The sequence below is a fragment of the Micromys minutus genome (genome assembly GCF_963924665.1).
Source record: "Micromys minutus genome assembly, chromosome: 20".
Taxonomy (NCBI): domain Eukaryota; kingdom Metazoa; phylum Chordata; class Mammalia; order Rodentia; family Muridae; genus Micromys; species Micromys minutus.
In genome coordinates, this window is record NC_137955.1 from 22,101,367 (window position 1) to 22,120,258 (window position 18,892).

The 18,892-nt window shown below is 40.0% G+C and overlaps 1 protein-coding gene and 1 pseudogene across 2 annotated transcripts in view; one reads left to right on the forward strand and one right to left on the reverse strand.

Annotated features, from left to right (window-relative positions):
* Positions 1-18,892, reverse strand: part of C7 (complement C7) — a 63,904-nt gene that overhangs the window by 9,157 nt on the left and 35,855 nt on the right. Inside the window, exons 11-15 of the mRNA XM_080933916.1 lie at positions 16,966-17,194; positions 15,899-16,070; positions 11,811-11,898; positions 9,528-9,660; positions 6,371-6,562 (exon numbers count right to left, since the gene is read on the reverse strand). Of these exons, the coding sequence (XP_080790042.1) occupies positions 6,371-6,562; positions 9,528-9,660; positions 11,811-11,898; positions 15,899-16,070; positions 16,966-17,194 (814 nt within the window). The remainder of the gene's footprint in view (positions 1-6,370; positions 6,563-9,527; positions 9,661-11,810; positions 11,899-15,898; positions 16,071-16,965; positions 17,195-18,892) is intronic.
* On the forward strand, positions 660-1,228 carry LOC308433828 (small ribosomal subunit protein eS7-like; annotated as a pseudogene). The gene has a single exon. The product of its transcript is annotated as a small ribosomal subunit protein eS7-like (transcript).

The following is an 18,892-nucleotide window of genomic DNA, read 5'->3' on the forward strand; positions in this document are numbered from 1 at the left end:
GTTCCACTCCAGCCAGAGTCTCAGGATTTCCCCAGCCTCTTGACGGTTCACCCTCACAGACAGTCATGCACCATGCTGCAGACGACTCCCTTCTCTCATCTGCAAGCTGCTTCTCCCACCCAGTGCTCTGCCCATCCTGAATCCGTGTCTCCTGGGACATTACCATGCCTTAGAAGTTTTCAGGACATACATCTCCTCTTGCCACTCCCCCATTCACGGACCTCTAATGGCTTCCCATCACTCACAGGAACAAGCACAAGACAGCACAGGATCCAGGGCAGATAGAGTTCATGCCTATGGCTTTCTCCTTGTTGCAGGCGTAGGAACCAGAAGACCCACCCCCTCTTTCTACACCCACCCCTTTGCCTGACTTCATCTTACTCAGCTGTCGGAGTGGATGACCCTCTTTTAGGAAAGTGTTAGTACTGCCCAAGGAGTTCAGAATCAGCATACATGTAAAATTGACATACATGTTGCATTTTGTATGCCTTTTCTGTAGCTCAGCGTGGCCTCAAACTTGCTGCCACTATTCCTGCCTCGGTATTCAGGGTGCTTAGTGACGGAATACAGAGGAGGTCCGCCAAGTACAGCTGAGAACCTTAGGATTTAAAAACTAGGTGCTGGCTCTTTCTAAGCCAGCACTCTGTAAGGACGAAGCCATGTTCAGCTCGAGCACCAAGATCGTGCAGCCCAATGCCGAGAAGCTGGATGAGTTCGAGTCTGGCATCTCTCAGGCGCTGCTCGAGCTGGAGATGAGCTCAAATCTCAAGGCGCAGCTGCGGGAACTCAATGTCCCCGCGGCCAAGCAAATCGAGGGTCGCGGTGGTCGCAAGGCTATCATAATTTTTATACCAGTTTCTCAGCTGAAATCTTTCCAGAAAATCCAAGTCCGGCTAGTTTGGGAATTGGAGAAAAAGTCCAGTGGGAAGCATTGCTCAGAGGAGGATTCTGCCCCAGCCATCCCAGAAAAGCCGTACAAAAAATAAGCAAAAGCACCGCAGAAGCCGCAACCTTACGGCAGTGCACGGCGCCATCCTTGAGGACTTGGTCTTCGCAAGTGAATTGTAAGAGAATCCATGAGAAACTAGAGGGCAGACGGTTCATAAAAGTTCGTATAGACAAAGCACTGCAGAACAACGTGGAACTCAAGGTCGGAACTTTTTCTGGTGTGTACAAGAGGTTCACAGGAGAGGATGTTAATTTTGAAATCCCAGAGGTTCCGTTGTAAAGAAAATGACTAAATAAAATGTCATTCATAGTAAAAAGAAGAAGAGGAGGAGGAGGAGGAGGAGGAGGAGAAAGAGGAGGAGGAAGACGTAGAAGAAAGAGGAGGAAGAGGAAGAAGAAAGAAAGAAAGAAAGAAAGAAAGAAAGAAAGAAAGAAAGAAAGAAAGAAAGAAAGAAAGGGAAAGAAAAAGGACATAAAAAAAGAAAAGAAAAAGAAAAGAAAGAACAGAAAAGAAAAGAAAACCCTAAAGGTCAAAAAGTTTATAAACTGATGCTTTCTCAATCAGCCAGGTTAAGCTCACGTTTGTCTGAACCCACAGCTAGTGAAGCAGGCTCCCTTTCACGGAGCCTGTCCTTGACAATGTCGTTTGGTTGTTTTGGACTGCACTTTGCCATGAACCCACCATAGGTCATAGGGCCACAAAAGAACTTAGAGCACTGGAGAGGTGGCTCAGTGGTTTAGAGTGCTTGCTGCTTTTTCAGACAATCCAGGTTTGATTCCTAGCACTACACGGCAGCTCACAACTGCCTGAAACTGCCATTCCATGGAATCTGATGTCCTCTTCCAGCTTTTGTAGATACCAACTGTCCTTACGATGCTCATACAGACAAACAAAACAGCCATATACATTAAATAAATAAACTCTCTTTTAACAATAACTTATATAGGAATAATTTGTGGTGCCCAAGGAGAGCTATAGCCTCTCACATGCAAATGTCCAGATTGTCTCCCCTCAACAGGTCTGGAGCTGCTTGCATTAAAAATATTATATCTAGTGCTGGAGAGATGGCTCAATAGTTGAGAGCACTGACTGATCTACCAGAGGTCCTGAGTTCAATTTCAAGCAACCACACGGCGGTTCACAACCATCTGTAATGGGATTTGATGCCCTCTACTGGTGTGTCTGAAGACAGCTACAATGTACTCACATATATAAAATAAATAAATCTTAAATATATATATATATATATATATATATATATATATATATATATATATATATGTGTAATGTAAATTGAAAGCCTCCACATTGGCTCTAGCAGATGGCAATGTGAAGTCTAAAACACTCATTTTTCCCCACTTTCTGCTAGCTTCATTTTAATGAAAATCATCAGCATCAAACTTTTGGGCATAAAATTAGATAGTCATTTAGTATATCATAAAGATGATCTCATTAGAAAATCATGGGGTGATTTTTTTTTCATTTTGAGCTAAACTTATTTATTTAGTGTGTTTATGGATGTGGCACACACATAGAGATCAGAAAATAACTTCCACCCGGTGGGCACTGGGGGATCAAACTTAGGTCATCAAGCTTGGCATCAAGTACCTTAACACACTAAGCCCTCGTGATACCTAAAGGCATAATTTTATAAGGAAAAAAAATTATAGGATACATATGTCCCTTGCTGTGAAAAAAACATAAGCAAGTCACACAAGATAATAAAATCCCATGAAAATCTGAAAAAGTTGGAAGAATGATAGCAAGAAACAGCATTGTCTTCCCAGCTAGGAATCTCAGTCACGGGCCCATCCTCTAAACACGTGCTACAGTGGAACTCCCAATGCAAGACAGAAGCTGGAACCAGGTATTAGAATTAAAATGACATGAGGGAGAAACATGGTATCTGAAGAACGCGTTGGTCCGTAGTGTTTTAACATTTCCTTCTCCATCTGTTTTGTTGTGTTATTTCCTTTGCTTTGGTGTCAGGGTCTTATAGCATAGCTCAGGTTGGCCTCTGTTTGGGAAATGGGTAGCCTCTCAGAGGCTGCATACCTGAAGAAAACAGACCCCACATAGCAGTTCCCCAATAGGTGACCCCATTACCTAGCTTCTCAGCTAGCAGTGGAAGCCCATGACTTTCTCCCCAGTGCATGCTAGAACTTTTTTTTCCTGGTTTAATCTTGTGCATGATATATCACATTGTCTTCATTTGCTTATCTGTTGGTAGAAATCTATTACAGGTGCTATACTAAATACGGATGTGCAGGTTTATGATGACTTATGTGCAGTCTATGATGACTTAGATTCCATCAGATGTGTGATGTCATTGGATTGTATGGTAGATCTGGTTTTGGTTGTTTGAGGCATCTCTGAATTGGTTTCCATGGAGTTTGAACTAATACACATTACTGTCAGTAGTCTATAAGGGTTCTTTACACCACCAAAATTTGTTGTTGTTTGGTAAAATGTTTTTTAAATTATTTGCTGGATCAAAGCATATTTATCATCAAAACTGTGGCAGTGGGTAGAGGTGATGACTGTTCAACAGAGAGAGAGGGCGTAATATTCATTATCTGTGTATTTGAAATGATTAAAATAGTAAATCTTATGATATGTATAGCTTGGCAACATTTAAAATGGCTAAACATTTAAAGGTCCAGCACTTCATTCACTTATTAACTGATGATTTTGTGTTTTTATATATGTGTGTGCTTAGCACAACTTTTAAAGAATTAAATATTCAAAGGGCTAGTACTTTATTCACATACTACTTAGTGTGTGTGTGTGTGTGTGTGTTAGAGGTGTGTGTGTGTGTGTGTGTGTTGGAGGTGTGTGTGTGTGTGTGTATGTGTGTGTGTGTGTTGGAAGTGTGTGTGTGTGTGTTAGAGGTGTGTGTGTGTGTGTGTGTTGGAGGTTGGAGGTGTGTGTGTGTGTGTGTGTGTTAGAGGTGTGTGTGTGTGTGTGTGTGTGTGTGTGTGTGTGTGTGTTGGAAGTGTGTGTGCAAGGGTATGCATACAGGCATATGTGGAAGCAAGAGATCAGTCTCAGGATATCCTCTTCTATCTCTTTTCATCTTATTTTTTGAGACAGGTGACTCTTTGAACCCAGTATTTACCATTTTGATTAGAGCAGCCAGCCAGCTGCCAATAAGCACCCGTCTCCATGTCCCCGATGATGGAACTAAAGAACACACCAGAATACCCGGCTTTTATACAGAAGCTAGAGATCCGGACTAGAGTCTTCGTGTATATGCAGCAAATCCTCCCACTGAGCCATCTCCCCATTCCCATATTTAACAGATTTTTTTTTAATACCAATCTTGAAAGTTGACAAACAAAGGAATTTTCTTTTGCCGTAGGTTTATATTAAGTGTGGTAATTATTGTTATCTACATAGTCAGAAAAATACATGGATCCATACAATATCCTTAATACAGTTTTCTCCTGAGTGGGGAAAAATTCAGACTAATCTGTGCTATAAAACAACAGAAGCAAACATTGCAGGAAATTTATCTAATTTCCTTTGAAACAGAATTATATTCACAGTAAATATATATTGTTCTCTTCCATTTTCAAACCATGGGTACAGGTACATGTCCTTACACAGCTCAAGTAAACTCATATCTGTGTGACGGGACGAAGAAATGAGAGCAGTTGTTTGCCGGTGTGCTCAGAAAAAAGTACATCCGAGCTGAGGTCTGCTCTCTTCCTCTCTACTGTCATGGACCACCGTGGTCCACGCCTACATTCAGTGGAACAGGGCCCTAAGAAGCCTGCTGCTTTCAGCCGAGAACATCTAATTCACTTAACAGTGTTCATCTTAGAATTGAGTACTTTTGCCTCATAAGAATAGACAGATTTCATTAAAGGAAATATTATGGAAGGTTGCGTGTACATGAGCTTTCCTTCTTTCTCCATAACTGTTAAAAGCCTCTTTCCAAGCTGGAGACACGGCTCAACAGTTAAGAGTATTTGCTGCTTTTGCAATAGACCTGGGTTCTGGCACCCACATAGCTCACAACTGTCTTTAACTACAACTCTAGGGTATCCAATGCCCTCTTTTGGCCTCTGCAAACACTAAACTCACACACAGTGCACTTCAATACATATAGTTAAAACATGTATACACATATAATAAAAACAAATTTATCTTTTTAAATTATTAAACTATATATTTACATTTATTAATATTCAATGAAACAATAAATGTGTTTTTAATCAACAAATTTAGCTCATTTAAAGGTTTCTGAAAATACATAATTTATAAATTATTTTTTCTGCCTAAGATATTTCTTTGTTTTTTGAAATGGGGTCTCTCTAAATACCTCCAGCTGTTGTGGAACTTACGATGTAGACCAGACCGGCCTAAAGCTCACAGAGATCCACCTACCTTTGCTTCTGAGTGTTGAGATTAAAGATGTAGACCAACACACCTAGTTTATTTTAGGTTGTTAAAAGAATGTTTAAATGTGACTGGGATTTAGAATACTAGATTCCTGGACTTCCACTACCAGGAGAAGAGAACGACCCACGCCTTTACCTCCCACCAAAAGCCAAGGACCTGAAACTGAGTTCAGAGTCCCAGGAAGAAACAGCTATTGGATATTTTAGAAGAAAGGCTGCTCACTTAAGCTCAGAAACCACTGGTCGTAGAAAGAGACAACACATTCTGCAACCATGGGGCTTCTCTAAGGAAAACAGAGAAGCTACCTCCCTATTTTTCTTCTAAGTCCCTCATGCCCCTCCCCCACATTGTTACCTACAAAACTGTCAGCCTAAAACCTGGATCCCTCATTCTCTTGACCTTCTTGACCCTTAATCATGGTCATCTCTAGAGACACCACCTCTTTGGTATGAAAGAAACCATGTTCCAGCTATTGAGCTCATCCAAGTTCACAACCTTTATTTCTCCCTGAAAACTTAATGCTCACCCTTTTGAAGGTTTTACAAACCTCCAGACTTCCTTGAAAGATGTCTACTTTGCAGTATTAAATATAAATGTGTATTTATATTTTTAATAATTTTTTTATAAATTTTCACTTTAATATCAACAATTGAGAGTCCAGGAATAATGTATTCAATTTTTAAATACATTATCACTTTAACTCTGAATTTAGAAAACCAGAAGGAAAACAAATACAGTTTTCAAAAAGTCTTCGTTTCTTCACACGCTAACCAATATAAAGCTCTTCATTCATGTGGAGGAGTGAAGTTTGTTGCACCATCCTTCCTATCCCTACATTCCGTGAGTCTATTGCTCTGCATGAATGGCTATTACACGGTCTACACATTGACCTCATTCTCCTAGGAAGCCAGATGGAGAGAATGCTGGACACTGACGCAAAGCCATAATGGTCCCCAAAATAACTCTTGCCTAGTTAAGCACAGGTGGCATTGAAGAGAGACAGAAGCTACTCACCTTTTTGCACACACTGGGCACTCTTCAGCTCAGGACTCCATTTAAGGCTGGAGCCACAGAGGAAGGTTGAAGGACCTTGGAAGGACATACCACCCGTACAGGAAAGGGTCACCTTCTCACCAACCATATAAAAAGATTTCTGGGGGTGACTCTGCATGCCATTCATCACTCCGGGTAGAAAACAGGCAATTTCTAAAGATAAAGGAGAACAAAATGGATCACTGCTTTCGTATCCTTGGGAAACTTTTTAAAAACAGCTTGAAGTTGTGCTAATATACTTGTTCTGCCTTTTTGTATCACAGGACAAGCAGGGGGAAAAGGGAGTCTACTTATACGGTGTTCCAAAAGGCACTCTCCACTGTGTCTGACATGTAATTGACCAATGAATGACTAAAGACAAAACAGCTGTCATCTCCTTCCCCTGTCCTCAAAGCAATTTGACAACCTCAAATGAACAAGCCTACAAATAGAGCCCCAAAGCTCAGCCTGCTGCTAAAATCAGACTTCACAGCTGCCATTTACCTCTGTCGTGAGATGATGTCCCACCAGACTTCTCCCAAGAGCTTTACTCATTTGCATATCATTAGCTCTAATTAGATATGTCACCATCTAAAGACTTAAAGCAGCACCTTTCACCTTGCAGCCTGAAAGTATCCAGTGTTCAGTATTTTCCCAGCCCAATCTTTCCCTTAATGACATTCATTAGTTCAAATCTACTTAAAAATAAAGCATCTGGAAATATATATATGAAGAACAGGTTGGAAATCATGATTGAAGACAAAAATCTTTGCAATGCCCCTCGTGGATTTTGGACAATACTATACAACATTGCTATGTTCAACAACACTGTCTTTATCATAAGACCCATCCATTCATTTATCCAATCACAGTGTTTATCATTTACTGAGAGCCTAAATTTTGCCAAATATATTGTGTAATAATGGAGAAAAGCTAAGTACAGGTCACATGCTGTGCCTTCAAAATCTGGATTTGAGTTTCTTTCTGGCATGATATGTCTGCCAAATGTATCACAAGAATGTTCTACAGCTGCTCTCCTACCAAGACAGATAGGAAAATTGCACAAGACTAAAAGAAAAATGTTTCTGAGACTCACAGAATTGCCAAAAAGAGTACAGTTTTGAAGATCCAAGATTCTAGACAGAAGAGAAGTCTAAGGCAGTAGCCACAGACTTGGTAATGCTTTTCCCCATGGGGTATTTGATTATTTGAAAAACTAAGGTAAAATAAAAATAAAAACATAATGAAGAACAGACAAACTGAAGAGAGAACAGCTCAGAGGTTGAATTGTTTATGAAGCTTGAAGGAGAGACACAGGGTAGGGAATCAAATCCAAGGTTCCAGTTCTGCATAAAAGGAAATACCTCGGTAGCAAGTCTATTTTGTTCACTTGGATCACTTCATGGTGAGGCAACATTGGAATAAAGGTTAACCAGACATAAAGTGCCTTCATTGCTCACCAGATAGAAAACTCATCTTCTCTAAAGTTGTCATCAAAGCTTTAAATTGTTCTTGTAGTTCTTCATGCATAGAGTAGCATTAATCTAACTTTCAAAAACATAAGAATGTTAAATGGAAATTTCTCGTTTCTTTGGAGACTCGGTGGTGTCATATGATGCTTTTCTAGAAGATGTCTTATGAGAGGATGATCTGCTGAAGCAGATACATGGAAGGATATGTGATGTTTGGAAAGAGTATAAGTAGAACCCAACAGAGAGTGAACGATGCTCTTGTATTGATTGGCTCGCCTTGCAATGATGCTTCACTGGTCTTTGCTGATGACACTGTTTCATTGGTTCACCTTGCAACACTTTTCTTCACTGATCTTCACTTGTTGTGAGTTTTTAGAGTTAAAAGCTATAGAGAACTTTTGGTTGTGTTCTGTATGCTTCTTGCTACTTCTGCAGACTTGTGCTGATTTGGCAGAGCCTCGTGGCTTCTGCTGGACTGAGCCATTACTGATTCTTGCTTGGTGTTTGCTCTTGGACTCGACTGTTCATATCCTTATAACAAAGATTAGGATTGTCCTCACAGAACTACTTCTAATCGGGTCCAGAATCTCCTTATCCTATTATTCATCTTTCTCCTCTACCTTTAGTCAGTAGGCTACAAGGAAGATTGAAGCATTTTTAAAGACCCTTATTAAAATAGGTTTTGAAAAATCTAAGCCTACAGGAAATACAACAGAAACAAACTCTTAAGAGATACAGATAATAAAATTAACAATTATGGACCTTGAAAAAGATACAGTGCCTCATGCCTGTAATCTTAGCACTTGGAAGGCTGTGGCAAGAGGATTGCCATTAGTTGGGGGTCAGGTGAATTGCATGCCTGCCTGAACTACTGAGAAAGATTTTGTTTCAAAAAAATCTAAATGACAAGATAAAATTTTCTACAAAACATTGGAAAATATAAATAGCAGAAAAATATATTAACAGTTCAAATAAAAGTCTTAAAAGACTATTTCACAATTATACAGAAATTCATGCATGAAATATAAAACAATAGAAATATTTAATACAAAAAACAATGCAAATAATATAAAGTATTATATGTCGTGCCTTAAGCACCAGTTTCCATCTCTCTCCGATTTCTGACTATGGACTCTATGTGAGCAGCTGCCTGATCTCCCTCGACCAAGGTTTCCTTCCCGTGATGGACTCTACTTCCCTGTGATGACTCTACTTCCCTGTGATGACTCTACTTCCCTGTGATAGACTCTACTTCCTATGAGGGACTCTACTTCCCTGTGATGAACTCTTACTTCCTGTGATGGACTCTACTTCCCTGTGATAGACTCTACTTCCCGTGATGGACTCTACTTCCTATGATGAACTCTACTTCCCTGAGATAGACTCTACTTCCTATGATAAACTCTATTTCTCATGATGGACTTTACTTCCATGTGAACTGGGAACCAACAAGAAAGTCTTTCTTTCTTTAATCTATTTTGTCATGGTGGTAAGAAAAATTACTAATACAGGCTCCTAACAGCTTTTCAGGAACAGAAAACAAAGAATGAAGCTTATGATGATTTTCTCCTTCATGTTGGGGTTAACACAGGTGATTATTTAGCCTCATTTTTCTTCTCTACTATTCTGCTATTTTAAGATTAAATACTACAACCAAGATGACTCACTTTGACAATGCATTTCTCCAACAAGCCACTGTAAATCTTCTTGACACCTGGCAACAGGATCTCCGATAAGAGAGTGCCCTTCATTACAAGCATATACTATGGTTTTCCCAATAGGAAACGTGGTACCTTCACTCTAAAAAAAAAAAAAAAAAAAAAAAAAAAAAGTGGAGAAAGGTTGAGTTGTCTTGTTTCTCATTAACAAAATGCTTTCTTAGTTTTTATTTGGCCTGCAAATCATAATTAACTTTAATTATCAGTCAACCTACATTCAAACAATTGATTTAAAAACTCAATATAAAACATTTTCCCTTGTTTGGGTCTATTCAACAACACTAATAACCACATTGATTGAAGTAAAGCTGTAATGACAACATATAATAATGTATTGATTGGCTCCAAAATACCAAGTGCTACACTAAGCATGTTATTAAAACCACTTTAGTGGGCACTGTTCTGGTAATTTCCTTCCCTTCCTCATGTAGTAAAATGCAATCTGCAATAAGATTTGGAAATAGTTTTGTCCAGCAGTTCTTTGTGTGAAGGATCTATATTATCTTCACTGAAAACAGTACCTAGGAAGTGACAGCATATCAGAAATGTTTGCATCTTCTCAATGTCTTCATGAAAGTGTCATTTTGAACATTATACCATCTGGTTGTTTGTTTTGCTTTCTGAGATAGGGTCTTCCTCTGCATCTCAGGTCAACCTGAAAATTTCTATGAAGCTCTAGCTATTCTCAAACTCAAAATCCTCACACCTCCAACTCAGTGCTTGGATTATAGGCATGTGTCTCCTGTCCAACCAACAACTTCTAAACAACATGATGTGGACCTTCTTCCACTCTTCACTATAGTTATGGAAATGCTGCTATGGGTAGATTACCTATTTTATTAGCCTATATTGGTATGTGAGTTGTCATAATGAAGTGAGGAATTTCAAATCCAAGCCTGCAAGAGAATAGTCACCTTCACTGGGACTCTTGCTTCTTTTCCTTACTTTCTGGTTCTCTGCCTCCTGCAGAGAAATACTGGTGAAATGCAGGCCTATGGGGACAGTTTGGAGATACTCTAGCAAACAAAACCCAATTTTCTGATGCCAAATGATCACTGCCAGACATTCTAACCTAAGCTTAGTCTACCTCCCTTGTAGAAGCTTATAGGAAACAATGGGGATGGTACATGTCAGTTTTTGACTGCAGCTCCTAGGTCTTCTACTTTGCAAGAGGGACTTCACAGTGAGGACATTTGACTCAACACCATCCAACTATTTCTATACAAAAACCACTTATAGCAATTAAAAAAGACTTGCAGACTCCACCCCCAACCTACTGAATCAGAAAAGATTAGAGGACAGGAATCAAGCACCAATCTCTATTTTCAAGTTGAATATGTGACGTATGTAGGCTATTCTGAAACATTGTTTTAAAATGTTGACTCCTAAAAGAACAGGAGAGCTTCATGGGTTGCAAGGCATGTGCATTTACATTATATTGCTCTCAAAATGTGTTTCATTCAGGAACCCTATAAATCATGGTGAGTATGTAGAACATTCCACCACCATGTACTTTATGTTCTTCTTCCTCTGCCTCAGTGTCTCCTCAGCAGTGTCTTCATTGTGAACACTTTCGTAAACCCTCATTATTGTAAAATTACGGGCCTACAATTTAAGAATCAAAATGTCTTGTTTAGCAGTTGAACAGCCAGCATTGAGAGCATCCTTACAAAGGCACGTTTCTTGTGTGAGCCACAAAGAGGTGTCACTGAATTTTGGGGTCAGAGCACAATAGTAAGAGAGACTGGGAACAGAACTAATTAAGATAATCACAATGCCAGTGAAGTCACTAACACAACCAGACATGGAAACTGGTAAAAGTATGATAACACACATCTCATCAGACAGTGGTTAAAACTAAATTTTGGGGTAAATTAAATGTTTGATTTCATGATGAGATTTTTTTTTTAAAAAAAAGCTTTTTCGGTAAAAAGAATAAAAAACAATATTTAGACTTAAGAAATTGAGTGTGCATTCACAATTAACCATAACATTGGCAGTGTTCAATGGGCATGATGGTATCTCTGATTCATCAGGTGGCAGTATTGACTTCCCTTCTCGTGCCACAGAAGGGAAAACGCCATGAATGAAATTCCCCCGACTATTGAAATTAAAATGCACATATAAAATATATTAGTACTATTTGACCATGGAGAAGGATGTAGGTTATACCCCAGTAAAGAGACAGAGTTAGAATATTCATAAAGTAAAATATATCTTTTCATAACCAACTTGAACAAATCCATCTTTTAAGGCAGGAGGTGGTGGGCAGAATCCTTTTGGAACCAAAGACAAATGAAAGCAATGTGGTTCAAGCAATCTGTAAAAGAAACAGAATCAAATAAAAACTAATGTGATTGGTTTTCATAGTTTAGTTGAATATATATTATGTCTTATTATATTTTTCCTTTACATCTGAAGTCATTTAAATAGACAATACAAAAGTACAAATATATGTTTTGTCATTCACAGGACCAAATATGTAATCATATTATATTTGTAAATTTGAGCATAAATTCAATCTATCAGAAGATGGTGATTTATACCTTCATGGAAACAAGTTAAGGGGGAGGAGGGAGGGGAGTGGGGGAACAAAAATCCTTAAGGCCACATCACCAATGTTATTCCTGAAAATTTCCCATCATCATGATCATCAACAGGAGCTGATAATGGATAGTGAAAACATCCATTATTAAACAGTGGTTGTCCACAGTGCCTTCATGTTAAGCATACCACCAATCCACTCCAGGGAGTGAAATCTGAGCAGGAAGAACACCTGAAGGCTGTGACACTTCCTTCTCAGCTAAATTCCTCATCTTTTATAACAAACACCCCAAAGAACCTAGAAATGTGGAATATCAAAAGTTTCTTATTGGTGCTGATCAGGAGAGATTCCCTCCTTTGAGAAAACAACAAAAAAAGAAAGAAAGAAAGAAAGAAAGAAAGAAAGAAAGAAAGAAAGAAAGAAAGAAAGAAAGAAAGAAAAAGGAGAAGGAGGAAGAGAGTGAGAATGAGGTCCCTTTGATGTTTCCCTTAGAATATTCCCCTCTCTCATTAAACGGGCTTAATTTGGGGTAAAAGTGATTTCACAAGCCTGGGGACATGGGTTCCCTCAGAGACCTGCTCCCACACTCTCGCCCTCTTAGAGGTACATGCGCAATCTTTCCTCCACTATAACGAGTGTGTCCTTTTGCTTCCTCACTGAAAAGATATGGGTTACTGTTGTGTTGCCAGGCATGAAAGACCTAGGACCAAGGCAGCCTGTGTCCTTAACCATGCAGGGCACCTAGTATATATATATATATATATATATATATATATATATATATATATATATATATATATATATATATATATATCTTTATACCCAAGGACTTGTTTCTCTTTTTTTTTTCTTTTCATTTTTACTGACTAGTTTATTTATTTACATTTCAAATGTTATCCCCCTTCCCAGTTTCCCCTCCAAAAGCCCCCATCCCCTCCTACCTTCCCGCTGCCACTATGAGGGTGCTCCCCCACCCACGCACCCATTCCTGACTCAGTGCCCTAGCATTCCCCTATCCCAGGTCACCAAGCTTCCACAGAACTAAGGGGTTCCCCTTGCAGTGATTCCAGATAAGGCAGTCCTCTGCTACATATTCAGCTGAAGGCAAAGGACACTGTCAATAGCACAAAATGACAATCTACTGATTGGGAAAAGATCTTTGCCAAACCTACATATCTGATAGAGGGCTGAAAACCAAAACATACAAAGGACTCAAGAAGTTAGACTTCAGAGAACCAAATATCCCTATTAAAAATGGGGTGCAGAGCGAAACAAAATTCTTAACTGAGGAATCTCAAATGGCTGAGAAGCACTTGAAGAAATGTTCAATACCCTTAGTCATGAGGAAAACGCAAATCAAAACAACCCTGAGATTCCACCTCACACCTTGTTTCTCTCTTTAACTCACAGACCTTCAAATTATCTTATGAGAATTTTTGTTCTAGTTGCTAACCTTTGAAATATGGAACAACTGGACCAATACATGCACTTTTTGAGTCTTTTAGATGGGTCTACTGGAAAAGCACCTCCAAATGCCACACACAATGCTCATTGGCTAGAAGCCAGATTCATCATTATCCTAATACCAAGAAGGAGACTAGAAGAGGAGGTAAAACTGGCTCAGGAGACCTGAAAGAACAGTAGCCTGTTTCTTTTGTGGCTAAAACTCAAAAATGAACTTGTGCCTTTTTGGCAGTCTCATCTTTACCAGAATTTGGGAAGCATTTGGAGGCTGAAATTCATGGTCTGGTTCTTAAATGATTTTAGGACCTCCTCTTTAGAGGGTGTGAATGTTAGAGCAACAATGGAGTCCCTATAAGAAAAACTCCTCTGGGACAGAGGAGATGGTTCTGTAGCCCGAGAGTTCTGACTGCTCTTACAGAGGACCAGAGTTCTGTTCATAGCAGCCAAGTCAGATGCCTTATTACTGCCTAAAATTCTAGCTCCAGGAAAATCCTTAGCCTCTAACCTTCTTGGGCATGGACACTCACATAGATGGTAGATTATTAAAAATAAGAAATTAAATTTTAAGAGAATAAAAAACCTCTTTCTGGCCAATAGAACAGAATCTTTGTGGAGAATTAAAATTTTAGTTAAGCCAGATCAATCTCTTGGCCAAAGGGCTTGCCCTAAGCAGGCAGGCTCACTTTAAGAGATTCTCCTGCCCTGGTGTGCACTCACTGGTAAGTGGATATTGGCCCAAAAGCTCTGAATACCCAAGATACAATCCACAGACCACACAAACTCAAGAAGGAAGATCAAAGTGCAGATGCTTCAGTCCTTCTTAGACAGGGGAACAAAAATATTCTCAGGAGGAAATATGGCGGCAAAGCTTGGAACAGAAACTGAAGGAAAGGCCATCCAGAGGCTGCCCCACCTGTGGATCCAATCCATATTCAGCCACCAAACCCATACAATATTGCTGATGCCAAGAAGTGCATACTGACAGGAACCCGATATAGCTGTCTCCTGAGAGGCTCTGGCAGATGCTCACAACCAACCATAGAACTGAGAATGGGGTCCTTAATGGAGGAGTTAGAAAAGAAATTGAAGGAGTTGAAGGGGTTTTCAATCCCTTAAGAACAACAATACCAACCAACCAGAGCTCACAGAGATTAAACCACTATCCAAAGAGTAAACACGGCTGGACCCATAGCTCCATGCACATGTAGCAGAGGATGGCCTTGTTGGGCATTAATGGGAAGAGAAGCCCTTGGTTCTGCCAACACCTGATGCTGCAGTGTAGAGGAATGTGGGGGGGGGAACGTCCTCACAGAAGCAGGGGGAGGGGTGATGGGATAGGGGATATGGAGGGGAATCCGGGAAAGGGGATAACATTTGAAATGTAAATAAAATATGTCCAATAAAATCAGGGGGAAGAAAAGAGAGATTCTTCTGCCCCTGTTATTCTTCCATTACCTCTCCTCTGGGAAGCTGACAAGATTTAGAGCTCACTTACCCTAGGAATATCTTTTGAACTCAAATAAAATTGCTTTCCTGCTTAGAGAAATAAAATATTTCTGCAACAGAAGGAAAAAAAAAAAAAAAACATGGCACAGAGACACAAGCTTGTAGCCCCAGCACTTTGGAATTAAAAGACAAAAGATCGGGAGTCCAAGGTCATCCTCTATCACAGAGTGAGTGAGGATAACACCAGGCTACAAGTATGAATAATAAATATTTTATATATCTGATACAGGAGTACAGCTGAGTCGACAAAGTGAGAGTGCTTTAGCATGCTCGTTCCCAATGTAACATTATTGGCAGATTTCCACCAGACCAGCTAGACAAAATACCATCCAGCTAAAGCGTCTGCCTTTATGCTTAACCCAGAGACCAAGAAGTCAGAGGCACTGGTGTTTCTGAAAATTAACACACTTATTAATGCTTTCCATGTGCCCGGACCAGTCACTTTTACATGATTTAGCTCTTACATTTTATTATCAGCTTACCTAGAGCTACTGTTCTGATTTTAAAGCTACATCTAGTGAGTTGCTCAAGGCTACACAGTAAGTCAGGAGCAAACCCACTGGCCTCCTACTGCCAGTAACTAGCCATTTGTATCCTGGTGTCTGGAAAACCCGAAGTCACAGTCAGTGTTATTAGCCATGACAGGCCTCCCACCCTCATTGACTCTAGTTCTAAGGAGCAAAGCAAACACTGACAAAAACCACCGCTTAACTTCTAATCATCTCAGCGCAGCGATCCTCAACCTCACACTGACAAAACAGTATATGTTCTCTTGGTAAGTGCCAAAAGGTCCGGTTTCCATTACCGCAAGTTCTCCAAGTCCTGGTCTTCACACTGCCTGCTTTCCACTGCTTCTCCAATACAGGCCTTTCCACCCGCTCTGGGAGGGGGATTATTGCATTCTCGGCTCCTTGATTTCTTCCCTTGAATACAGGGGCTCCAAGAGGACCAACAGCTCCAACCTCCATCAACCCCTCCTGTAATAGAAGAAAGAGGCATCGTGACTACTAGAGAGCAAGACTTCAGAGCTCAGTGCTGTGCTTCCTGCCAGTGTGTTCACTGGGGATGGGGGTGTGGATAACGGCCTTGTGAGATTTAGGAAGGGTGTATTGTAGGCTCTGCAGTGGCTGCATGTGAGTGAAACCAGCTGTATTTTATTAGTACACAACCTTCAACCAGGCATTCAAACTTCTTTTTCCTTTGTTATTCTGGGGTTTTCTGGGGGTTTTCACAGCAGCCAGGATGGATCTACTCAGTCACTTGAAGTATCCATGTTCAGCCTGTTGTAGAAAAATTCTTGCAATATCTTAAGTGTGCTGATTATTTTATTAATGTCAAAGTGCTTTCACATACATTGTATCAGCTTCACCAGACAATGACCAAAGTGAAGGGGAAAACACATTACCATTCCTATTGTACATTCCAGTACTTGCTAGCAAAAGGCGCTTCCATTTGAACAGATGACAAAAATCTACACGTCTGTTGAAAAAATATTGACTAATGGTACCCAATACAAAATATTAGAGATGTTCCAAAGAGCTCATTGTCACAGAGGCTAGCTCCCACAGAGATGTGTTAAAACAAAACCTTATTGAGATGATTATGAAAGGATTGAAGATGTTTTAAGCACCATTCTATTCTACTAGAAAATAGAGTCAAAACCAGAATGATGTCTTTAAGTCAGCTGAGTAAGAAGAGAAACAGTAAAAGACCTTTAGCCTTAATGTGGAGGTGGAAAAGGGAGGGAGATTCTGAGTTCAAACACAACTTCACTTCTTCAAACACAAAGCATTGAATGTCAAGGGCCAAGGAGATCTCCCTTTTCAATGTATCTTTCACAATGAGCAGCAAACAAAAACCTATTATGCTGACCTGCTTGGTTGCCAACAAGTTCTCCTTGTTCACACGCCATACCAAATGTGTATGGTTTGCAGTGACACCGGCACTTTGTCCCCTCGACAGTAGCGAGGCCACCGTTCTGGCAAGGCCGGCAATGGCAGGGGTCAAATTCATCCAAGTACTCCTCAAGAGCCCGCTTCAGGTACAGTCTTTTCACAGATGCACAGGGCACTTCCTTGACCAGCTCATACAATGGTGTCAGCTACAAAGAAAAGATGTTGGTCAGTACTTTGAGCTTTAGGAGAAAGTATGCTTCTTACTATATGTACACCCAACTCCATAGCAACCAAAGCAAAAGCCGTTCATTCATTACAGTTGCCCCTATACTATGTGTCTCAAGACCCCTAAGACTGTCCCCAAAGCAAGAACAGAACCAAATCCTACATAGGCTGTTTCTTTCTATTCATATGGACCTATGATAAAGCTGTGTATCCTGTGTATCCTCTGTCTTTCTCTCTCTCTCTCTCTCTCTCTCTCTCTCTCTCTCTCTCTCTCTCTCTCTCTCTGTGTGTGTGTGTGTGTGTGTGTGTGTGTGTGTGTGTGTGTGTCCCTGTGAATGAATGCCCACAGAATCGAAAAGAAGATGCCAGATCCCATGGAGCTACAATTAGGCAATCATAAGCCTCCCAACATGAGTAGCAGGAACCAAAGTGAGGCCCTCCAGATGAGCAGCAAGTGTTCTTAACTGATGAGCCTTCTCTGTGGCTCCCTATGAGAGAGTGTAGTTTGTGAACCAGGCTCAGCATGAAATTAGCATAATAATTAATAATAAAATAAAACTCATGAATTGCCTATTTCTGAAATTTTCTATTTAATGTATTCAAACTCTGAAACTAAGGAAGGAGAAGCTGCTACAAGTATGTGCTACTATAAAATTATTTCTTGCTTAAATTGGGGGGGGACAAAATTCACACTCCCTACAACAAAATCTACACAAAACTAGGAAAATTTAGAACCAGATAGAGGACAAATATTGTTTACATCTTGGACATGCATTAATTAAAAAAAAAACAAAAGGCAAAGAATTATTTGTCTAGTTAATGGAAGATTGTTTCAAAGACAATGAGTTTTCACCTCTATAGCAGACAGAAAAAAAAGGGGAATTGTGCTTAAATTATAGTAAGAAAGGAAATACAATTACACTTAGAACTAAATTTTCTGACTCAGATTTAATACCTCTTTCCCACAGACCAAGGATCTCTCCTGAAGAAATTTAAAGCAAGGAGACAGTATCCCTTTGTGTTTGGTTTTTCAGAAGAAAATTAACTTTGAAGTCAAAAGGGTCTGAGGGCTAAATTTTAATAGCTTATGTAGAAACATGCTTTCTCCCCACGTTAAGAAAAAAGAGTCTCCATAACAGATTCTAAATTCTCCTGCACAGTGTTACGATGGCTATATTCAGATTACCACAGTGACATCTCCAAGGGCGGGACAGGAAGGATACATGACAGCCAGGCTCTTCTGAGCCATGGCCTTGAACTGTCATAAGCTGGGTGCTGTCTTTTCTTTCGTTGTGCCTTTCCTGCCCAACCAGGTAGCTGGCACATCTGCAACAGTTTACAGTCCCTTGTGGGAAGAGGACATGGTGGAGACACTGAAAGCATGTCTTCTTTCCTCCATTGCTAAAGAAGTTATGGATGGGTTGGGAAAAATGGCTTTTCTGGAAATGCTGAAAATCTGCCTGCCTTATTTGAGGTAAACAGTGTATTATGGCTCGTGAAGAGCTACTGCAGGTGTTTTTTGTTTGGTTTATCCTTGCTGGGATACTGACTTAGTATAAAGAGGCCATATAATCAGTTCCATCAAAATATTTCTTAAGAAAATGTGGATTTGCTCTATTGAGGTTGACAAGTTAGAGCACAGCATCTCTGTCTTACATATTTTTGCGTTCTCTCATATG